General features: G+C 41.3%; 2 protein-coding genes across 3 annotated transcripts; one reads left to right on the top strand and one right to left on the bottom strand.

Moving 5' to 3' along the window:
• Positions 1-1,928: 1,928 nt before the first annotated feature.
• LOC142990939 (uncharacterized) lies at positions 1,929-17,352 on the top strand. Its single transcript, XM_076140828.1, has 16 exons — positions 1,929-2,054; positions 2,790-2,835; positions 3,188-3,293; positions 3,570-3,662; positions 3,740-3,875; positions 4,247-4,375; positions 5,426-5,471; positions 5,852-5,954; positions 6,194-6,286; positions 12,980-13,115; positions 13,487-13,615; positions 14,677-14,722; positions 15,103-15,205; positions 15,445-15,537; positions 15,615-15,750; positions 16,122-17,352. Exons 2-16 carry the CDS (start codon positions 2,793-2,795, stop codon positions 16,254-16,256), a joined length of 1,527 nt encoding a protein of 508 aa, XP_075996943.1. The 5' UTR covers positions 1,929-2,054; positions 2,790-2,792; the 3' UTR covers positions 16,257-17,352.
• Positions 17,353-21,460: 4,108 nt separating this feature from the next.
• fbxo2 (F-box protein 2) lies at positions 21,461-24,740 on the bottom strand. 2 transcript variants are annotated; one of them, XM_076141208.1, is made up of 6 exons: positions 24,665-24,740; positions 23,596-23,662; positions 23,303-23,424; positions 22,682-22,774; positions 22,466-22,604; positions 21,461-21,969 (listed from the first exon to the last, which is right to left on the bottom strand). In XM_076141208.1, exons 2-6 carry the CDS (start codon positions 23,608-23,610, stop codon positions 21,835-21,837), a joined length of 504 nt encoding a protein of 167 aa, XP_075997323.1. In that variant the 5' UTR covers positions 23,611-23,662; positions 24,665-24,740; the 3' UTR covers positions 21,461-21,834. The 2 variants fall into 2 exon arrangements, with proteins under 2 accessions (XP_075997323.1, XP_075997322.1); XM_076141207.1 differs by having other exon boundaries at positions 23,303-23,429; positions 24,665-24,734.
• Positions 24,741-24,849: the final 109 nt, after the last annotated feature.

Below are 24,849 nucleotides of genomic sequence, written 5' to 3'. Positions count from 1 at the left end.
AAGTCATGCATTAGGAAAAAGCATGCAAGACAGAGACAAGGTAGAACGAGACCGACAGAAAGAGGCAACATGGCAGAGCAGAAGGTCGGCGGTTAGTTGAGGACTGCCAAAATGTGAACAACAGCTTGGCAAACCTTTGAGCAAAATGCTGCCCGCCAAGATAAGACTGATTCTAAGGACCAAACTGATACCTGGCAAGAAGGATAAGTCTGTGAAGAGGAAGTGAATAGATTTAATGCTTGAGAGCAATTATAAATATTATATTTATACGTCTCTGTCTTGCATGCTTTTTCCTAATGCATGACTTTTTGTGTGTTTTGCTTTGCATATATTATTTGCACCTCTGTATAATCACACTGGAAGTTCCTATGCACACCTTGGGATTGCCTCTAACAAGGTTTCTCTCTTTTTTTCCGTATAAATTAAGGTTTTCTCTGAAGTTTCTCCTCTTTTTCCTAGTGAAGCAGCATCTCACCCTCAACACGCAGGGAGCATTACACATCTCTGATCTGGAGCTGTAGTAGAAAGTGGCAGGCCTGTGCTGATGTGGGAGCTGTCACTTACAGTCAAAGCGTCAATTAAAATGTGACAAAATGTCAACAACAGCTTTGCAAGCCTTTGAGCAAAATGCTGCCCGACAAGATAAGACTGATTCTATGGAACAAACTAATACCTGGCAAGAATCTGTGAGAAAAAGCCAGGTCAGCCACACAAACGTGTGTAAGCAATGTGCCAGTGTGATGTAATTCAGTTGCTCCATCCTTTCATTTTAATTCATGCCTTGATTGTACGTGGCAGTTCCCACATCAGCACAGACCTGCCACTTTCTACTGCAGCTCCAGATCAGAGAGGCGTAATGCTCCCTGTGTGTTGAGGGTGAGCAGGCACCACAGTGTGTGTAACAGTAGGATAAGTCTGTGAAGAGGAAGTGAATATTGCTTGAGAGCAATTTACGCAAAAAGATGGTTAGTAAAGCAAAGGTGTCGCCGTGGCAGTGTTGTGAGCTGCAGACGTGGCATTTTAAAAGTGTGTGACAACAATAAAGTCTCATCAGTATCCGCAGTCAAAAGAAAAAAATTGACACAGATCTTTGCACCACAGTGTGTGTAACAGTAGGATAAGTCTATGAAGAGTAAGTGAATAGATTTAATACTTGAGAGCAAGTAGAAATATTTTTACGTGAAAAGCCGAGGCACAAGGAAGAACAACCAGAATAAAAGTATCAGAGAGAGAACAGGTGAAACCCTAACTTAGAGGAAACGAGAGAAACATGGAACACTGGGAGAAGAACCCAGCTGACAAGAATGACCATAGTAGAGCAGAACACAGGGACAAAACCAGAACAGGAATCAGAATGAAGCAACAAGGAGTGAGGGAACAGCTGTTTGAAGGCCTGCAAGCCACATGTGTGTGTGTGTGTGTGTGTGTGTGTGTGTGTGTGTGTGTGTGTGTGTGTGTGTGTGTGTGTGTGTGTGTGTGTGTGTGTGTGTGTGTGTGTGTGTGATATGTAAGAGGGGCTGCAAGACAAATTTCAAGTTACGTGTGATAAACATTGTGAAATGCATGTGACCTGACCAAAATAAAGTATCTTCTTAAAATCTTAAAAGTCCTGCACAGACCAGCTGTGCACTATTGGGGGGCACATCTGCACCATGAGCCTGCCGCTGGAGAGAGTACCACAGAAGACATCCTTCTGAAGATCCTGCACCCCAAGGATCTTGGGGACCTGCTGCAGTTCACCTACCAACCTGCTCCCAGTGACCACATGCCCCAGAACTATTCCAGTTAATACACGGTAAATGAGCGTTATCAAATTTAACAGACTTGGATGTGTTTCCCTGTGTGTGTGTGTGTGTGTGTGTGTGTGTGTGTGTGTGTGTGTGTGTGTGTGTGTGTGTGTGTGTGTGTGTGTGTGCGTACGTGTGTGTGTGTGTGCGTGTTTGTTCCCTTGCTATATAAACCCTGCCACAGGGGTGCTACCATGCAGAGGAGCTCAAGTGCCCGTCAGGACAACAGAAGGAAGAAACAGAAGACTATAGTTGCTTTTCCTAGAAGTAAGTTATTATTTGTACCCTCTGGTGTACTCGGGTTGTAAATGGTATTTCTGTGGCAACATACAAATATTTGTTTTAATTTTATTATTATTATATTATTTTTTTTATTTTTTTTATTTATATAACTGAGGAAAATGAAACAGTCTCAAAAAAACATCAGTGTTTTATTAAACTTTGACTTTGTCTTTGGCTGCTCTGGTTTTCTGTTTGATTTCAACTTCTTTGGTGACATCAAGTGTTCTGTTGTCTCTTTTTATTTTAATTGTTATCACTTATTGTAACAGTAATTGTAACAAAATCTTTTTTGATGTCGATCTTAATTGATTTTCAGAAAAGGTCTTGGCTTTTAGAATTAACCTGATCAGACCATATCAGCAAGAACAGTGGGTCCACATTTACACAGAGAATAATGTAAATCAGATGCTATGACCTTCATAGTCCCCAGATCTAAATCTAGTTTGAAGAATTAAAAAAGAACCTGGACTGTCCTGTTAAAAAGTGCTCTCCACAACAATCATCAAAACACTAAATAATGGATTATCCTTTAGTAGAGAGGTGTTCCAGAGACTTGTACAAAAGAGCATTAAAGCTACTGCAGTGGTTTAATTGGCCCATGACCTTACAAACTGCTGTCTGAGTGTCTGAATTGTCTCTATGGGACTCTGACAGCTTGATAGGAACTCTAGCAGAACCAATTATCGATCCCATTCGATGTTTTTCATTTCCTCCACGCAGGCTATGGCTTTCAACAAAAACCTGCTGAAGAATCCCTGTGGGGATGGTAAGAAGCCCTTCTCTTGTTTCTCTTGTTGGATTATTTTAATCTGTGATAGTCTGCACCTCCCCTTGTTATCAGTGTTGTGTTAATTTGTGCTTTATAATTTATGTATTTGAGTGATCCCCTTTGTGTCCTGTGGCTTGTTTGAATGATATATGAGCTTCCCTCTGTAAAGAATCTCTACCTTGAAATGTGTCAGTTTAAGGATTTAGCTATCAATCACTGTATCTGTGTTCATATAAGTCAACATTTACTTTCTTGGATTTGAATGACTCAGTTGAAGTGGTAAAAAAACAAACAAACACATGCATGATTGAAAACAGAAGCAGCATTTGATGGTGCATTTCTCTCCCAGACGGCCTGAACTTTTGGGAGGTCATTTGTGATGGTGGGGACAGATGGAAGGTGCTGGATATAAAGGGAGACCCCGGCTGCGACAAATTCTTTGCTACCTCCTATCAGTGAGTCTATATGTGTATAATCTCTGTTGGTGTAATTGTGGGTAGTTGAGTGGGTATTCCAACATGACAAATGATGCATTCAGGCCAGTTTAGGACCATGGCTTTGTCTTACTGGCTGCATTTATTTGGCATAAAATGCTTCCTGATGAAGGGAACAACACAACATAATGAATACAGAAGTCACAATATATCTTTTTGAGTGTCACATATGCTTGATTTTTAATTGAGTGAAGTTGTGTCAGGAATAATTTTTCATCAAATGTCTCTGATCTGTAGGCTGTGTCTGAAGAGGCAGGTGATCGACCTGTTAGCAGAGGGATTCACCTGTACGCAGCTGGACGCTGAGCCGACCATCACAGTGGATGACTGGTAAGAAAGACAGAGAGAAGCCTTTCTGGTGTGAAAAAGGTTTCATTAATACTTTACAAACATTTAACCTTCTGCAGGTACAGTGGGAGGACAGACTGTGGCTGCGTCTACCAATGGACTGTGTGCCTGCTGGATGGGAATCAGAAAGTACTACAGGAGTACCTACCAGAACACATGACCCTTAAACCAAAAAATGGAGGCTCATGGAAGCAGGTACAGCAGATGCAGACTTCTCTTTGATATCATATCGCCTCACATGACTGAAGGTGGACTCTGAAGCCAGGCAATGCTTCAGAGACAGCTCAGCAGGAACTATGGAACTACCACTATGACAAAGAACCTTAGAGCCCTTGTCCTACCCTGTCCCTAATCCTAATCCTAACCCATGTATGTTAACACACATCATTATGAAATAAGAATAACCTGTTATGATGTCACTTCAGAGGCCCATAAAGCCCCATACTCTCAATTACATAACCATAATTTAACCATTGTTATCTCCTCACTCAGTACAGTCAGATCACAGAGGCTTTCTAAGGTGGGATTCCCTGTAATGTTGGACCTTCTCTGTGTTTGAACTTTAGGTGACTCATTCATTTACCGAGTACGGTGCTGGAGTGCGTTTCATCTCCTTCGTACATGGAGGACAAGACACCAATATCTGGAAAGGATGGTTTGGAGCCCGAGTCACTAAGAGCTCCGTCATTCTTGAGGTAAAGGAACAAACCAATTAGAGGGAGAAAGAGAAGGGATAGAGGGGATAGAGGGGATGGGTGGAGTTGTGTGTCTCTACGCTGCCATGTTAGCGTTCTGCATATGAAACTTTATAGTCGCACACACCTGTGAAATGCTTTGTCTGCACCTCACAGCACTTCTATGGCAATGTCACTGTTTTTTCACATAAAACTATTTCGAAACAAATCCATTCATGAAGTCAAGCATTTGATCCATTGACTTCCTCTGCACAGACTTATCCAACTGTTATACACTCTGTGTTGTGAGAATGACAATGACAAAGATAATTTGGCCTATCATTACGGCAGGCAGGCTCCATGGTAATGCTACACCACCAAACCCACCTCATTAAACACATTTTATCATATAATTATCATTCAAGCAATTTGAGACTGATTCTGATCCGCAGTTACCCCGTTCATGATGTTACAGATTTCTAATATCAGCTGGATGTTCTTTTTCTATTTGCTTCCACTATGAGACAGTGACTACACAGAACAAATGAGACATTTGTTCCTCAAGTAATTCCAAAATGAAAGATTGAAGTAATTAAGTAAAAAGGAAGTGGATAACACAATATACTACTTTAACAATGTGATTTCCATACATATATTTATCAAGTTTAATCAGTGACAAAAGACAATGATTCAATCATATTCATGAATGAAGCAACTGAAAAAACATTGGCAGTGACATCTTAATGATCCATTCGAGCTTCAAATGTCTGCTGATAAAGGCAGCCATCAAGCTAATAACAGCTTTTCAGAATGCAATTAAGCCTAGCGTGATACTTAATCTGTAACAACTAGAGTTCACGTACAAGCACACTTACCCGTAAAATACAAATTGTAAAAATATAACTTCTTATTCGCCATCAAGCTAGTTGTAGTGAGTGTAGGTAGTTAACAGGCCTTCAAACAGCTGTTCCCACAGTCTGAATGCCTGAATTATCTCTATTGGACTGATGATAGAAACTCTAGCAGGACAAATGATTGATCTCAGTTGATGTGTCCCGTTTCCCCATGCAGTCTTGCCCTAAAAACAGAAACCTGCTGAAGAATCCCAGTGGCAGGGGTAAGATGCCTTTCTCTTGTTTAGAAGTGTCGTGATCCTGTGTTTTATTTTGTAGCATCTCGTATTCTTGTTTCCTTTGTTTTACTTCCTGTCTTGTGTCTGTTAGATTACTGTTATCTGTGATTGTCTGCACTTGTTTCCCCTTGTCATGAGTGCTGTGTGTATTTGGTCTGTGTCTGGTCAGAGTTTCCCTGTTTATCTGTTTCCTCTGTGAAGAATCTCTACTCTCTAATATATCAGTTACTGTATCTGTCTTCATATGAGTAACATTTACTTTCAGGTATGCTTTGGATTACTTGACTTATTTTTGACACACTCTTGGATTTGAATGACTCAACTTGACAACAGAAGCAGCATGAAATGGTGCATTTATCTCCTAGACAACCTGAAATTTTGGGAGGTCACGAAGAATGGTGGGGACAGATGGAAGGTGCTGGATATGAGAGAAAACGACTTTGGCATATTCTTTGCTACATCCTATAAGTGAGTGTATAATCTGTGTTGGCGTAATCATGGGTAGTTGTGCGCGTATCCTCACACACAAAATGCATTATTTTAAATTATGCATTCAGGCCAGTTTAGGACCATGGCTCTGTCTTACTGGATGCATAAATGAATAACAGAAGGCAGAATATATCCTCTTTAGTATTACATATGCTTTATTTCCAGTAGAGTGAAATTGTGTCAGGAATGATGTTTCATTAAATGTCTCTGATCTGTAGGCTGTGTCTGAAGAAGCAGGTCGTCGACCTGTTAGCAGAGGGATTCACCTGTAAGCAGATGGACACTGAGCCGACCATCACAGTGGACGACTGGTAAGAAAGACAGCAAGACACCTTTCAAGAGTGAAAAAGGTTTCATGAATACTTTACAAACATTTAACCTTCTGCAGGTACAGTGGGAGGACAGACTGTGGCTGCGTCTACCAACTTACTGTGTGCCTGCTGGATGGGAATCTGAAAGTACTGAAGGAGTTCAAGCCAAAACCTGTGACCCTTCAACCAGAAAATGGAGGCTCATGGAAGCAGGTACAGCAGATGCAGACTTCTCTTTGATATCATATCGCCTCGCACGACTGTAGGTGGACTCTGCAGCCAGGCAATGCTTCAGAGACAGCTCAGCAGGAACTATGGAACTACTGCTATGACAAAGAACCTTAGAGCCCCTGTCCTACACGGTCCCTAATCCTAATCCTTACCCATGTATATTTACACACACCATGATAAAATAAGAGTACCCTGTTATGATGTCACTTCAGAGGCCCATAAAGCCCCATACTCTCAATAACATAACCATAATTTAACCATTGTTATCTCCTCACTCAGTACAGTCAGATCACAGAGGCTTTCTAAGGTGGGATTCCCTGTAATGTTGGACCTTCTCTGTGTTTGAACTTTAGGTGACTCATTCATTTACCGAGTACGGTGCTGGAGTGCGTTTCATCTCCTTCGAACATGGAGGACAAGACAACAGATGGTGGAAAGGCTGGTATGGAGTCCGAGTTAATAAGAGCTCCATCACTGTTGAGGTCTGACAGAGGAAAGGATGGAACCAAATGGAAGGAGGAAGAGAGGGGATAGAGGGGATAGAGGGGGTGGATGGAGTTGTGTGACCCTTCCGCTTCCATGTTGGTGTTCTGCATATGAAACTTTACAGTATACCTGTAAAATGCTTTGCCTGCACCTCACAGAGAATGATGACTAAATAATTTACTATTTACTCACTAATTAGGATTGCCTTAGGATTAATTTCATTCATTTATAGATTTCTTCCTATTGTCAAATGTTCTTTCTTCTAAACTCGTGTGATATAAATAATACACACACACACAGATATTTCAGAAAATCACCATTATTACGAAAATCTGTGTCACTCAAATTGAATCGAATGACACAATATAAAGTTGTTGCATTCATAAGACCCAGCCTGTAAACTGTGATATTCATTCATGTACAGACAGGTGGCCTTGTTATTACATCATTCTGAATATCAGAGCGAATATACTTCGTCAAGAAACACAAGATCCCTATGAGTCTGCTTCCACAAAACTGCAACTACGGGACTTAACAACCAGCCATAAGAAATGACATACTGAAATGATTGAAGTGTTTTAAAGAAGGAATGTAATCTAATCAAAATATGAATACTTTAATCAAGCAATATGTCAAGATGATTAAGTTTTTATTAGGAAATTGTGTAAGTGAGCTGAGCTATAAAAATGTTATGGAGTGGTGGAGGAAGGAGGGGGAGAGAGAGTGGATGTGTTGAAGTAAAACATTGCAAATGTATTTGTAAATGAAAGGAGACACACACAGAGAGGTGAGAGTTATAAAGAGAGTTCTACAGCAGAACAGGGCTCATTCCTGGCTTGTCACCATCGTCTCAAGTGCAACGTCAGAGACCCTCTTCGGCTGAAGAGGACTTAATCTCAGAGTGAGAGATGGAGTTTGTGAGCAGATAACATCAAAGATTTTCCCGCTAAACAACAGGATGACCCAAGAAGCTCAGAAGTTTAAATTATATTATTAGCTGATTAATGTTTATATAGAAGTTTATTTGTTACATCATTTGTATTAATAATCAATTTCCAACTGAATGGATTGCCCTTGCTTAAACTGCAATAAAATTACAGACTGCAATTAATTGAGGAGTTGGAAGGATTCTTTGTGGATTGTAAAAATCAAGAGGTTCACTGTACCAAAACATGAAGCACAGGAGGTCTGCAAACCTTTGAGGAAAATGCTGCCCGAACCGTTCATTTACCTGAGGCGGTACTTATTCTTATCGCTCCTCTTCCGATCCTGCGCCGGGTAGATGTTCGGACTTAGGCAGTGAGAAGGCTAGTCAAACAGGCTTTCAGCACAATTAAGTGAACTGAGAGCTCAGACCCTTTAAACAGAGAGATGGTCAAGGTACCTCCTGTGTAGGGGTGACTCAGGATCTAACAACCTGTTCTCTAGACAACAGAGTCTGAGGCAAAAAGAGAGATCCAGCTGAGATGAGAGAAAACAAAGTATGTGGTCACTCTGCCCTCTTGTGGCAGCCTACCATCCCTTGAGTGTTGAGGACGGATATGAAGTGGTTCATGCTCATTGAACTGATCCATTCCACATTGTTTTTTTACTTACCACTGGTTATAAATGTCAACATAGGATCGTATCAATCAAAAGTTGTCAAACTCAGTAAGAGAAGAGGAGAGAGACTCACAAATTGGACTGCACGGTTTAAATCATTCTCTCTGTCGCTCTCTCCCTCGTCTCTGTCTTACATGTTATTTCCTACTGCATGTCTGTTTGACTTTACTGCTTTGGATGCTTTATTGTACCTTTTGTATAATCCCACAGGAATTTCCTATTGTACACCCAAGTTTCTTCTTTTCTTCAATAACATAATAACGATGCCACTCATGAGATTCATGCCTGCAACATGTTAGCATTCTGTCATGTTATTGGATTTCATTTGAGTTATACAGATTTGCTGTATTCATGAAACCTAGAAAGGTGTCTTGCTCTCTTCCACTGTGATGATCGGCTCAGTGTCCAGCTCCTCACAGGAAAATCCCTCTGCTAACAGGTCCATCACCTGCCTCTTCAGGCACAACCTATATAGTAGTTCATTCATTTCTTCAGTAGGTTTCCCTTAAGAATAATAAAGACAGAGATGAGAGGTTTACATTTTTTTTATTAGCAAATGTAACAAAGATAATTTCTTTATCTGCAGAAAAGAGCAACTTCTTGTCAGGTATCAGTTTCTTCACAAGAATCTATCTTATCTTGTTGGGCAGCATTTTCCTCAAAGGTTTGCAGACCTCCTGTTCTTCACGTTTTGGTACACTTAAATTGATCTCTTGGCTCTACGTGACAGCTCACACGTCAGCACAGGCCTGACACTTTCTACTAAAGCTACAGATCAGAGGGATTGAATGAAAAACCACAGTCTCATGGCAACTCCTCTACCGTCCATTCGTTCCCAACAATCCTTGTGAACTCTCAGAATTCCAAAATGTCTGGGAGAGAAATGGAGTGGCTAACCAGTCCAGCTAAAAGAGCCACAACAAAACCCAGCACCATTTCAAAGAGGCGCAGTGTTACCAAACCATGAATGGCATGAAATGGTTCAACATAACATAAGAGCCATGGAGAAGTTGTGATGGAGAATAAATCAAAATGCGGGAGAGCAAGGTGGCGGTAAAATAACTGTAACAACACACACACACTCTCACTCACTCACTCACTCACTCACTCACTCACTCACTCACTCACTCACTCACTCACTCACTCACTCACTCAATCAAACACTCATTCACACACACACACACACACACACACACACACACACACACACACACACACACATAGATGCACTCTCACTAACTCGCTCACAGAAAGGATTGTTGAGACAATAAAATAGCAGAGTATTAACCCACACGGGTAAATGCTTAAAGATTCACTAATAAAGAATGTTCAAACTATAATCACAAAGTGTGTGTAGTGTGTTGGAGCTGCCCCGTGACTGCCAGCGAGAGCGAAAGAGAGTGAGCAAGAGACCGGCCCAACCCATAATCAGCGTTCAGTCAGGGAAGAACGTTCAGTGTTCATTTTCATATTTTGGTTTAGCTTTACGCTTTCCTGCATCCATGCCGATTCTGTCTGTATTGCCAAATATAGGCATATGCATTTTACTATATGAAATTTCCGAGAGAGAGACCAAGAGAAAAATCAGTGAGCACTCAAGCTGGAGCCGAGCCGCATGTCAGCGGGCAAAGAGCCGCAAGTTTCTTGACTTTTGCAACCTTCACAAGCAGGCCTGCCTGCTGAGATCTTACAGATTGCGTGGGAACGCAAGAGGCCCACCTTCATGCTTGTCACAAAGACAAACAAGGAACAAGGAACAAGGAAGGAAAAAGGGAAATTTAACAAAAACAAGATATACAAGACAAGGGAGAGAACAGGGGAAACCCCAACTTACAAGGAAACTAGACGGAACACTGGGGGAAGAACCAGGCTGAACCAGAGTAGAGCAGAATACGGGGACAAAACCAGAAAGGGAATCAGAATGAAACACAAGATCCCTATGAGTCTTCTCATAGGGAAACCCTAACTTAGAGGAAACGAGAGAAACATGGAACACTGGGAGAAGAACCCAGCTGACAAGAATGACCATAGTAGAGCAGAACACAGGGACAAAACCAGAACAGGAATCAGAATGAAGCAACAAGGAGTGAGGGAACAGCTGTTTGAAGGCCTGCAAGCCACATGTCTGTGTGTGTGTGTGTGTGTGTGTGTGTGTGTGTGTGTGATATGTAAGAGGGGCTGCAAGACAAATTTCAAGTTACGTGTGATAAACATTGTGAAATGCATGTGACCTGACCAAAATAAAGTATCTTCTTAAAATCTTAAAAGTCCTGCACAGACCAGCTGTGCACTATTGGGGGGCACATCTGCACCATGAGCCTGCCGCTGGAGAGAGTACCACAGAAGACATCCTTCTGAAGATCCTGCACCCCAAGGATCTTGGGGACCTGCTGCAGTTCACCTACCAACCTGCTCCCAGTGACCACATGCCCCAGAACTATTCCAGTTAATACACGGTAATTGAGCGTTATCAAATTTAACAGACTTGTGTGTTTCCCTGTGTGTGTGTGTGTGTGTGTGTGTGTGTGTGTGTGTGTGTGTGTGTGTGTGTGTGCGTGCGTGTGTGTGTGCGTGTTTGTTCCCTTGCTATATAAACCCTGCCACAGGGGTGCTACCATGCAGAGGAGCTCAAGTGCCCGTCAGGACAACAGAAGGAAGAAACAGAAGACTATAGTTGCTTTTCCTAGAAGTAAGTTATTATTTGTACCCTCTGGTGTACTCGGGTTGTAAATGGTATTTCTGTGGCAACATACAAATATTTGTTTTAATTTTATTATTATTATATTATTTTTTTTATTTTTTTTATTTATATAACTGAGGAAAATGAAACAGTCTCAAAAAAACATCAGTGTTTTATTAAACTTTGACTTTGTCTTTGGCTGCTCTGGTTTTCTGTTTGATTTCAACTTCTTTGGTGACATCAAGTGTTCTGTTGTCTCTTTTTATTTTAATTGTTATCACTTATTGTAACAGTAATTGTAACAAAATCTTTTTTGATGTCGATCTTAATTGATTTTCAGAAAAGGTCTTGGCTTTTAGAATTAACCTGATCAGACCATATCAGCAAGAACAGTGGGTCCACATTTACACAGAGAATAATGTAAATCAGATGCTATGACCTTCACAGTCCCCAGATCTAAATCTAGTTTGAAGAATTAAAAAAGAACCTGGACTGTCCTGTTAAAAAGTGCTCTCCACAACAATCATCAAAACACTAAATAATGGATTATCCTTTAGTAGAGAGGTGTTCCAGAGACTTTTACAAAAGAGCATTAAAGCTACTGCAGTGGTTTAATTGGCCCATGACCTTACAAACTGCTGTCTGAGTGTCTGAATTGTCTCAATGGGACTCTGACAGCTTGATAGGAACTCTAGCAGAACCAATTATCGATCCCAGTTGATGTTTTTCATTTCCTCCACGCAGGCTATGGCTTTCAAAAAAAACCTGCTGAAGAATCCCTGTGGGGATGGTAAGAAGCCCTTCTCTTGTTTCTCTTGTTGGATTATTTTAATCTGTGATAGTCTGCACCTCCCCTTGTTATCAGTGTTGTGTTAATTTGTGCTTTATAATTTATGTATTTGAGTGATCCCCTTTGTGTCCTGTGGCTTGTTTGAATGATATATGAGCTTCCCTCTGTAAAGAATCTCTACCTTGAAATGTGTCAGTTTAAGGATTTAGCTATCAGTCACTGTATCTGTGTTCATATAAGTAAACATTTACTTTCTTGGATTTGAATGACTCAGTTGAAGTGGTAAAAAAACAAACAAACACATGCATGATTGAAAACAGAAGCAGCATTTGATGATGCATTTCTCTCCCAGACGGCCTGAACTTTTGGGAGGTCATTTGTGATGGTGGGGACGGATGGAAGGTGCTGGATCTAAAGGGATACCCCGGCTGCGACAAATTCTTTGCTACCTCCTATCAGTGAGTCTATATGTGTATAATCTCTGTTGGTGTAATTGTGGGTAGTTGAGTGGGTATTCCAACATGACAAATGATGCATTCAGGCCAGTTTAGGACCATGGCTTTGTCTTACTGGCTCCATTTATTTGGCATAAAATGCTTCCTGATGAAGGGAACAACACAACATAATGAATACAGAAGTCACAATATATCTTTTTGAGTATCACATATGCTTGATTTTTAATTGAGTGAAGTTGTGTCCGGAATAATTTTTCATCAAATCTCTCTGATCTGTAGGCTGTGTCTGAAGAGGCAGGTGATCGACCTGTTAGCAGAGGGATTCACCTGTACGCAGCTGGACACTGAGCCGACCATCACAGTGGATGACTGGTAAGAAAGACAGAGAGAAGCCTTTCTGGTGTGAAAAAGGTTTCATGAATACTTTACAAACATTTAACCTTCTGCAGGTACAGTGGGAGGACAGACTGTGGCTGCGTCTACCAATGGACTGTGTGCCTGCTGGATGGGAATCTGAAAGTACTACAGGAGTACCAACCAGAACACATGACCCTTAAACCAAAAAATGGAGGCTCATGGAAGCAGGTACAGCAGATGCAGACTTCTCTTTGATATCATATCGCCTCACATGACTGAAGGTGGACTCTGAAGCCAGGCAATGCTTCAGAGACAGCTCAGCAGGAACTATGGAACTACCACTATGACAAAGAACCTTAGAGCCCTTGTCCTACCCTGTCCCTAATCCTAATCCTAACCCATGTATGTTAACACACATCATTATGAAATAAGAATAACCTGTTATGATGTCACTTCAGAGGCCCATAAAGCCCCATACTCTCAATAACATAACCCTAATTTAACCATTGTTATCTCCTCACTCAGTACAGTCAGATCACAGAGGCTTTCTAAGGTGGGATTCCCTGTAATGTTGGACCTTCTCTGTGTTTGAACTTTAGGTGACTCATTCATTTACCGAGTACGGTGCTGGAGTGCGTTTCATCTCCTTCGTACATGGAGGACAAGACACCAATTTCTGGAAAGGATGGTTTGGAGCCCGAGTCACTAAGAGCTCCGTCATTCTTGAGGTCCGACAGAGGAAAAGGAACAAACCAATTAGAGGGAGAAAGAGAAGGGATAGAGGGGATAGAGGGGATGGGTGGAGTTGTGTGTCTCTACGCTGCCATGTTAGCGTTCTGCATATGAAACTTTATAGTCGCACACACCTGTGAAATGCTTTGTCTGCACCTCACAGCACTTCTATGGCAATGTCACTGTTTTTTCACATAAAACTATTTCGAATCAAATCCATTCATGAAGTCAAGCATTTGATCCATTGACTTCCTCTGCACAGACTTATCCAACTGTTATACACTCTGTGTTGTGAGAATGACAATGACAAAGATAATTTGGCCTATCATTACGGCAGGCAGGCTCCATGGTAATGCTACACCACCAAACCCACCTCATTAAACACATTTTATCATATAATTATCATTCAAGCAATTTGAGACTGATTCTGATCCGCAGTTACCCCGTTCATGATGTTACAGATTTCTAATATCAGCTGGATGTTCTTTTTCTATTTGCTTCCACTATGAGACAGTGACTACACAGAACAAATGAGACATTTGTTCCTCAAGTAATTCCAAAATGAAAGATTGAAGTAATTAAGTAAAAAGGAAGTGGATAACACAATATACTACTTTAACAATGTGATTTCCATACATATATTTATCAAGTTTAATCAGTGACAAAAGACAATGATTCAATCATATTCATGAATGAAGCAACTGAAAAAACATTGGCAGTGACATCTTAATGATCCATTCGAGCTTCCAATGTCTGCTGATAAAGGCAGCCATCAAGCTAATAACAGCTTTTCAGAATGCAATTAAGCCTAGCGTGATACTTAATCTGTAACAACTAGAGTTCACGTACAAGCACACTTACCGTTAAAATACAAATTGTAAAAATATAACTTCTTATTCGCCATCAAGCTAGTTGTAGTGAGTGTATGTAGTTAACAGGCCTTCAAACAGCTGTTCCCACAGTCTGAATGCCTGAATTATCTCTATTGGACTGATGATAGAAACTCTAGCAGGACAAATGATTGATCTCAGTTGATGTGTCCCGTTTCCCCATGCAGTCTTGCCCTAAAAACAGAAACCTGCTGAAGAATCCCAGTGGCAGGGGTAAGATGCCTTTCTCTTGTTTAGAAGTGTCGTGATCCTGTGTTTTATTTTGTAGCATCTTGTATTCTTGTTTCCTTTGTTTTACTTCCTGTCTTGTGTCTGTTAGATTACTGTTATCTGTGATTGTCTGCACTTGTTTCCCCTTGTCATGAGTGCTGTGTGTATTTGGTCTGTGTCTGGTCAGAGTTTCCCTGTTTATCTGTTTCCTCTGTGAAGAATCTCTACTCTCTAATATATCAGTTACTGTATCTGTCTTCATATGAGTAACATTTACTTTCAGGTATGCTTTGGATTACTTGACTTATTTTTGACACACTCTTGGATTTGAATGACTCAACTTGACAACAGAAGCAGCATGAAATGGTGCATTTATCTCCTAGACAACCTGAAATTTTGGGAGGTCACGAAGAATGGTGGGGACGGATGGAAGGTGCTGGATATGAGAGAAAACGACTTTGGCATATTCTTTGCTACATCCTATCAGTGAGTGTATAATCTGTGTTGGCGTAATCATGGGTAGTTGTGCGCGTATCCTCACACACAAAATGCATTATTTTAAATTATGCATTCAGGCCAGTTTAGGACCATGGCTCTGTCTTACTGGATGCATAAATGAATAACAGAAGGCAGAATATATCCTCTTTAGTATTACATATGCTTTATTTCCAGTAGAGTGAAATTGTGTCAGGAATGATGTTTCATTAAATGTCTCTGATCTGTAGGCTGTGTCTGAAGAAGCAGGTCATCGACCTGTTAGCAGAGGGATTCACCTGTAAGCAGCTGGACACTGAGCCGACCATCACAGTGGACGACTGGTAAGAAAGACAGCAAGACACCTTTCAAGAGTGAAAAAGGTTTCATGAATACTTTACAAACATTTAACCTTCTGCAGGTACAGTGGGAGGACAGACTGTGGCTGCGTCTACCAACTTACTGTGTGCCTGCTGGATGGGAATCTGAAAGTACTGAAGGAGTTCAAACCAAAACCTGTGACCCTTCAACCAGAAAATGGAGGCTCATGGAAGCAGGTACAGCAGATGCAGACTTCTCTTTGATATCATATCGCCTCACACGACTGTAGGTGGACTCTGCAGCCAGGCAATGCTTCAGAGACAGCTCAGCAGGAACTATGGAACTACTGCCATGACAAAGAACCTTAGAGCCCCTGTCCTACACGGTCCCTAATCCTAATCCTTACCCATGTATATTTACACACACCATGATAAAATAAGAGTACCCTGTTATGATGTCACTTCAGAGGCCCATAAAGCCCCATACTCTCAATAACATAACCATAATTTAACCATTGTTATCTCCTCACTCAGTACAGTCAGATCACAGAGGCTTTCTAAGGTGGGATTCCCTGTAATGTTGGACCTTCTCTGTGTTTGAACTTCAGGTGACTCATGCATTTTCTGGCTACGGTGCTGGAGTGCGTTTCATCTCCTTCGAACATGGAGGACAAGACAACAGATGGTGGAAAGGCTGGTATGGAGTCCGAGTTAATAGGAGCTCCATCACTGTTGAGGTCTGACAGAGGAAAGGATGGAACCAAATGGAAGGAGGAAGAGAGGGGATAGAGGGGATAGAGGGGGTGGATGGAGTTGTGTGACCCTTCCGCTTCCATGTTGGTGTTCTGCATATGAAACTTTACAGTATACCTGTAAAATGCTTTGCCTGCACCTCACAGAGAATGATGATCAAATAATTTACTATTTACTCACTAATTAGGATTGCCTTAGGATTAATTTCATTCATTTATAGATTTCTTCCTATTGTCAAATGTTCTTTCTTCTAAACTCTTGTGATATAAATAATACACACACACACAGATATTTCAGAAAATCACCATTATTACGAAAATCTGTGTCACTCAAATTGAATCGAATGACACAATATAAAGTTGTTGCATTCATAAGACCCAGCCTGTAAACTGTGATATCCATTCATGCACGGACAGGTGGCCTTGCTATTACATCATTCTGAATATCAGAGCGAATATACTTCGTCAAGAAACACAAGATCCCTATGAGTCTGCTTCCACAAAACTGCAACTACGGGACTTAACAACCAGCCATAAGAAATGACTACTGAAATGATTGAAGTGTTTTAAAGAAGGAATGTAATCTAATCAAAATATGAATACTTTAATCAAGCAATATGTCAAGATGATTAAGTTTTTATTAGGAAATTGTGTAAGTGAGCTGAGCTATGAAAATGTTATGGAGTGGTGGAGGAAGGAGGGGGAGAGAGAGTGGATGTGTTGAAGTAAAACATTGCAAATGTATTTGTAAATGAAAGGAGACACACACAGAGAGGTGAGAGTTATAAAGAGAGTTCTACAGCAGAACAGGGCTCATTCCTGGCTTGTCACCATCGTCTCAAGTGCAATGTCAGAGACCCTCTTCGGCTGAAGAGGACTTAATCTCAGAGTGAGAGATGGAGTTTGTGAGCAGATAACATCAAAGATTTTCCCGCTAAACAACAGGATGACCCAAGAAGCTCAGAAGTTTAAATTATATTATTAGCTGATTAATGTTTATATAGAAGTTTATTTGTTACATCATTTGTATTAATAATCAATTTCCAACTGAATGGATTGCCCTTGCTTAAACTGCAATAAAATTACAGACTGCAATTAATTGAGGAGTTGGAAGGATTCTTTGTGGATTGTAAAAATCATTTACTTGAAGAGGTTCACTGTACCAAAACATGAAGCACAGGAGGTCTGCAAACCTTTGAGGAAAATGCTGCCCGAACCGTTCATTTACCTGAGGCGGTACTTATTCTTATCGCTCCTCTTCCGATCCTGCACTAGGTAGATGTTTGGACTTAGGCAGTGAGAAGGCTAGTCCTGTCTCCTCGCCACCAGCTTCAAACAGGCTTTCAGCACAATTAAGTGAGCTAAGAGCTCAGACCCTTTAAACACAGAGATGGTCCAAGTACCTCCTGTGTAGGGGTGACTCAGGATCTAACAACCTGTTCTCTAGACAACAGAGTCTGAGGCGAAAAAGAGAGATCCAGCTGAGATGAGAGAAAACAAAGTATGTGGTCACTCTGCCCTCTTGTGGCAGCCTACCATCCCTTGAGTGTTGAGGACGGATATGAAGTGGTTCATGCTCATTGAACTGATCCATTCCACATTGTTTTTTTACTTACCACTGGTTATAAATGTCAACATAGGATCGTATCAATCAAAAGTTGTCAAACTCAGTAAGAGAAGAGGAGAGAGACTCACAAATTGGACTGCACGGTTTAAATCATTCTCTCTGTCGCTCTCTCCCTCGTCTCTGTCTTACATGTTATTTCCTACTGCATGTCTGTTTGACTTTACTGCTTTGGATGCTTTATTGTACCTTTTGTATAATCCCACAGGAATTTCCTATTGTACACCCAAGTTTCTTCTTTTCTTCAATAACATAATAACGATGCCACTCATGAGATTCATGCCTGCAACATGTTAGCATTCTGTCATGTTATTGGATTTCATTTGAGTTATACAGATTTGCTGTATTCATGAAACCTAGAAAGGTGTCTTGCTCTCTTCCACTGTGATGATCGGCTCAGTGTCCAGCTCCTCACAGGAAAATCCCTCTGCTAACAGGTCCATCACCTGCCTCTTCAGGCACAACCTATATAGTAGTTCATTCATTTCTTCAGTAGGTTTCCCTTAAGAATAATAAAGACAGAGATGAGAGGTTTACATTTTTTTTATTAGCAAATGTAACAAAGATAATTTCTTTATCTGCAGAAAAGAGCAACTTCTTGTCAGGTATCAGTTTCTTCACAAGAATCTATCTTATCTTGTTGGGCAGCATTTTCCTCAAAGGTTTGCAGACCTCCTGTTCTTCACGTTTTGGTACACTTAAATTGATCTCTTGGCTCTACGTGACAGCTCACACGTCAGCACAGGCCTGACACTTTCTACTAAAGCTACAGATCAGAGGGATTGAATGAAAAACCACAGTCTCATGGCAACTCCTCTACCGTCCATTCGTTCCCAACAATCCTTGTGAACTCTCAGAATTCCAAAATGTCTGGGAGAGAAATGGAGTGGCTAACCAGTCCAGCTAAAAGAGCCACAACAAAACCCAGCACCATTTCAAAGAGGCGCAGTGTTACCAAACCATGAATGGCATGAAATGGTTCAACATAACATAAGAGCCATGGAGAAGTTGTGATGGAGAATAAATCAAAATGCGGGAGAGCAAGGTGGCGGTAAAATAACTGTAACAACACACACACACTCTCACTCACTCACTCACTCACTCACTCACTCACTCACTCACTCACTCACTCACTCACTCACTCACTCACTCAATCAAACACTCATTCACACACACACACACACACACACACACACACACACACACACACACACACACATAGATGCACTCTCACTAACTCGCTCACAGAAAGGATTGTTGAGACAATAAAATAGCAGAGTATTAACCCACACGGGTAAATGCTTAAAGATTCACTAATAAAGAATGTTCAAACTATAATCACAAAGTGTGTGTAGTGTGTTGGAGCTGCCCCGTGACTGCCAGCGAGAGCGAAAGAGAGTGAGCAAGAGACCGGCCCAACCCATAATCAGCGTTCAGTCAGGGAAGAACGTTCAGTGTTCATTTTCATATTTTGGTTTAGCTTTACGCTTTCCTGCATCCATGCCGATTCTGTCTGTATTGCCAAATATAGGCATATGCATTTTACTACATGAAATTTCCGAGAGAGAGACCAAGAGAAAAATCAGTGAGCACTCAAGCTGGACCTGAGCCGCATGTCAGCGGGCAAAGAGCCGCAGGTTTGCGACCCCTGTATCAGAGAGTAGAGACTGTACTTCTATAGAATGCTTTATTTCCAAAGGTCTTCGTCTTGACTTTTGCAACCTTCACAAGCAGGCCTGCCTGCTGAGATCTTACAGATTGCATGGGAACGCAAGAGGCCCACCTTCATGCTTGTCACAAAGACAAACAAGGAACAAGGAAGGAAAAAGGGAAATTTAACAAAAACAAGATATACAAGACAAGGGAGAGAACAGGGGAAACCCCAACTTACAAGGAAACTAGACGGAACACTGGGGGAAGAACCAGGCTGAACCAGAGTAGAGTAGAATACGGGGACAAAACCAGGAAGGGAATCGGAATGAAACACAAGATCCCTATGAGTCTGCTTCCACAAAACTGCAACTACGGGACTTAACAACCAGCCATAAGAAATGACATACTGAAATGATTGAAGTGTTTTAAAGAAGGAATGTAATCTAATCAAAATATGAATACTTTAATCAAGCAATATGTCAAGATGATTAAGTTTTTATTAGGAAATTGTGTAAGTGAGCTGAGCTATAAAAATGTTATGGAGTGGTGGAGGGAGGAGGGGGAGAGAGAGTGGATGTGTTGAAGTAAAACATTGCAAATGTATTTGTAAATGAAAGGAGACACACACAGAGAGGTGAGAGTTATAGAGAGAGTTCTACAGCAGAACAGGGCTCATTCCTGGCTTGTCACCATCGTCTCAAGTGCAATGTCAGAGACCCTCTTCGGCTGAAGAGGACTTAATCTCAGAGTGAGAGATGGAGTTTGTGAGCAGATAACATCAAAGATTTTCCCGCTAAACAACAGGATGACCCAAGAAGCTCAGAAGTTTAAATTATATTATTAGCTGATTAATGTTTATATAGAAGTTTATTTGTTACATCATTTGAATTAATAATCAATTTCCAACTGAATGGATTGCCCTTGCTTAAACTGCAATAAAATTACAGACTGCAATTAATTGAGGAGTTGGAAGGATTCTTTGTGGATTGTAAAAATCATTTACTTGAAGAGGTTCACTGTACCAAAACATGAAGCACAGGAGGTCTGCAAACCTTTGAGGAAAATGCTGCCCGAACCGTTCATTTACCTGAGGCGGTACTTATTCTTATCGCTCCTCTTCCGATCCTGCACTAGGTAGATGTTTGGACTTAGGCAGTGAGAAGGCTAGTCCTGTCTCCTCGCCACCAGCTTCAAACAGGCTTTCAGCACAATTAAGTGAGCTAAGAGCTCAGACCCTTTAAACACAGAGATGGTCCAAGTACCTCCTGTGTAGGGGTGACTCAGGATCTAACAACCTGTTCTCTAGACAACAGAGTCTGAGGCGAAAAAGAGAGATCCAGCTGAGATGAGAGAAAACAAAGTATGTGGTCACTCTGCCCTCTTGTGGCAGCCTACCATCCCTTGAGTGTTGAGGACGGATATGAAGTGGTTCATGCTCATTGAACTGATCCATTGGTTTTTTACTTACTACTGGTTGTAAATGTCAACATGGGATCTTGTCAATCCAAAGTTGTCAAACTCACAAATAGGACTGCAATGCCTAAATCATTCTCTCTGTCTCTCTCTCCCTCGTCTCTGTCTTACATGTTATTTCCTACTGCATGTCTGTTTGACTTTACTGCTTTGGATGCTTTATTGTACCTTTTGTATAATCCCACAGGAATTTCCTATTGTACACCCAGGTTTCTTCTTTTTTTCCTGATACATCAAGGTCATCAATAACATAATAACGATGCCACTCATGAGATTCATGCCTGCAACATGTTAACATTCTGTCGTGTTTTTGGATTTCATTTGAGTTATACAGATTTTAGCCAAGACAGTGGTGATTTTTGTTAAATATGTATGTGTGTATTATGTATATAACATTAGTACAAGAAAATCAATAAATAGAACTGAATAATAAGGAAATTGTAATCAGTGAGTTAATTGTTTATTATTTGATCAGTCATACTCATTTGCATGTAACACCCACAGTGTGTGTAACAGTAGTAGGATAAGTGTGTGCAGAGGTAGTTAATAGATTTAATGCTTCACTTAATAGACTGCAAGCAGCAATTCAAAATGGTTTTATGTCAAAAACACCAGTTAGTAAAGCTGAGGCACCGCCCTGGCAGCGCTGTAAGGCGGAGATAAAGCCTTTTACAGGTGTGTGACAACTGTAAAGTTTCAAATGTAGAACGCTAACAAGGGAGCATAAGGGACACACAACTCCAGCCATCCCTTCTATCCCCTCCACCCCCTCCCTTCTTCCTTCCAATTGGTTCCTTCCTTTTCCTCTTTTCCTCTCTGTCAGACCTCAACAGTGACAGAGCTTCCAGTAACTCGGACTCCAAACCATCCGTCCCAGAAATTGGTGTCTTGTCCTCCATGTTCGAAGGAGATGAAACGCACTCCAGGACCGTAGCCAGAAAATGAATGAGTAACCTAAAGTTCAAACACAGAGAAGGTCCAACATTACAGGGAATCCCACTTTAGAAAGCCTCTGTGATCTGACTGTACTGAGTGAGGAGATAACAATGGTTAAATTACGGTTATGTTATTGAGAGTATGGGGCTTTATGGGCCTCTGAAGTGACATCATAACAGATTATTCTTATTTTATCATTGTGGGTTAGGATTAGGGCTCTAACGTTCTTTGTCATAGAAGCAGTTCCATAGTTCCTGCTGAGCTGTCTCTGAGTCCACCTTCAGTCATGTGAGGCGATATGATAACATTACATTACGATCATTTGGCAGACGCTTTTATCCAAAGCGACTTACATTACATTACCACCTTCCGCAGAGGGGGGAGCAATTGAGGGTTCGGTGCCTTGCGCACCTCGGCAGGGGCTCGAACCGGCGACCCTACAGTTCTCAAGCGGAAGCACTACCCACTGAGCCACTGCCTCCCTATAACAAAGAGAAGTCTGCATCTGCTGTACCTGCTTCCATGAGCAGTCATCACACTCTGGGTCAAGGGTCACAGGGTCTGGTTTAAACTCCTGTAGTACTTCCATATTCTCATCCAGCAGGCACACAGTAAGTTGGTAGGTGCAGCCACAGTCTGTCCTCCCACTGTACCTGCAGAAGGTTAAATGTCTGTAAAGTATTCATGAAACCATTTTCCCTCTTAAGAGGCGTCTTGCTGTCTTTCTTACCAGTCTTCAGCTGTGATGGTCGGCTCAGCGTCCAGGTCCTCACCAGAGAATTCCTCTGCCAACAGGTCGATGACCTGCCTCTTCAGACATGGCCTACAGATCAGAGAGATTGGATGAAAATCTGTTCCTGACACAATTTCACTCATATATAATATCAAAGAGGATATATTTTGCCTGTTATTTATTTTGTCCTGTTATTTCTCTCAGTAGGGAGCACTTTATGCCAAATGGATCACCCACAAAGACAAAGTCATGGCCCTGAGCTGACCTGAATGCATCATTTTTCATTTGTCCTTTTCTCCTTTAACATGCTGATATCACCATGCGACACACCATATAAGGTAAAGTAAGTAAAGTAAGTTCCTCAGAGACGCAATCTACCATGGCCTGATTGTTGAGTAATCAGTGTGTTTTTTGTCCATAAAAGTATTGCAAAGGTTTCAAAATAGACCCCTAAACTAACATTCACATCAATGTTTGTCCCCTATGAGTACGCAAGAAATTAGGAAAATGCGAGCAAATATAAGAAAAGGAAGAAAACGATAGTACAGTACAAACACTGTACAAATTGATATTGAAATGTTCAGACCACAATAACACAAACACAGATTACACACTCACTCAAAGGAGGTAGCAAAGTATTTGGTCACTCCATCATTGCAGTGGTCATGGCCACAGTCTCCTGGCAAATCCTCCACCTTCCAAGCGCTCCCACCATTCTCTGTCAGCTCCCAGAATTCCAGCTGCTCTGGGAGAGAAATGCAACATCTAATGCGGCTAACAATAGTTTTTATGTATTGCCCGTCATGCATGCATTTTTACTCTTGTGACCACAGCTACAGTAACTCTTAATTAAATCATTACACTGACACGTTAAGAGAGTAGAGATTCTAGTCAGGAGAAAGGGATCTTACCCTCCCCACTGGCATTCTTCAGCAGGTTTCTGCTCATTCTGACTTTTTTATACAGGAAAGAGAGAGCCTGCATCGGCGAAACCAGACACAACCAGGATCAATAATTTGTTCTGCTCGAGTTCACATGAAGCTGTCAGATTCCCATAGAGACAATTCAGGCATTAAGACAAAAGACAAAAGAAATATCGAGCATAAAGTGACTTTGTAAGGTCATGGGCCAACTTGAGTCCCCAAAAAAGCTTTAATGCTCTTTAATACAAGTCTGTGGAACAACAGAGGTTACTGTTACTTTACTGCAGTAATATCACATATACATTCACTAAGAACTATTGAGTTTTTAAATGTTATTACATTTGATTCCCACTAAAAGCTGTGGTTTGGATTTTACTAAACCTGGGATTCTTTGCAATCCTGTGAGTTCCAAAAATGTTGTTGGGTCCAGCAGGGTAGAATACGATAAAGAAACAGAGCAAAAGAGTTCCAGTGTGAGTTGGGTTTTCTCCCAACATTCCAAACTGAAACAGTGAGACCCTGTGTGCTGACTCGTAATACAAAAGCTCGCCCCCCCCCCCCCCCCCCCTCCTGAAAACGCTGAATAGGAGGCATCACAGAGGATCAACGAGTAATTAAACAGACAGAAGACAACAGTCAGCAGAAAAAATGCTGTCATAGAAACCTGACGCAGTGGAAATATAATGATTAAATTATTTATGTAGATGCCTGTGTACAATATAGGAGTGACTACGGTAACCACTGCAAGTATTCTCAGTACTTTTACTCATATCCTCCTGTATATAACAACATGCACTACCAAGGCACGTTTAACAACAGTAAATGCAGGTTGAACAGTGCAGATTTATCCTTTCAGAGGTGTGCGCATAAGGCCCCATGCTGCGTAGTCTTCCCACTTTTCACAGCTCAATGCTACTCCAAACAGAAACAGCTGAGTCACCTGCCCCAAGGACTCCAAGTCCCTACTTTAAAGATACAGGACACACGTTAATGTTATGTTACTGCAGAAATACCATGCACAGCCCTGAGTACACGAGAGGGTATATGAATTACTTACTGCCAAGAAAAGCAAGTGCAGTCTTCTGTTACTTCCGTCTGTTTCCCTGACGGACACTTGAGCTCCTCTGCAGGGTAGCACCCTTGTGACGGGGTTTATATAGCAAGTGAACACACACACACACACACACACACACACACACACACACACAGAGAGAGAGAGAGCAAGAGAGGGGGGAGTAGTGT

The sequence above is a fragment of the Genypterus blacodes genome, unplaced genomic scaffold, assembly GCF_046128005.1.
Source record: "Genypterus blacodes isolate CSIRO-AG114 ecotype Tasmania unplaced genomic scaffold, CSIRO-AGI_Gbla_v1 ptg000017l_1, whole genome shotgun sequence".
Lineage (NCBI taxonomy): Eukaryota > Metazoa > Chordata > Actinopteri > Ophidiiformes > Ophidiidae > Genypterus > Genypterus blacodes.
Note: the sequence above shows the minus strand (reverse complement) of the source record. Positions and strands in the feature narration are given on the sequence as shown.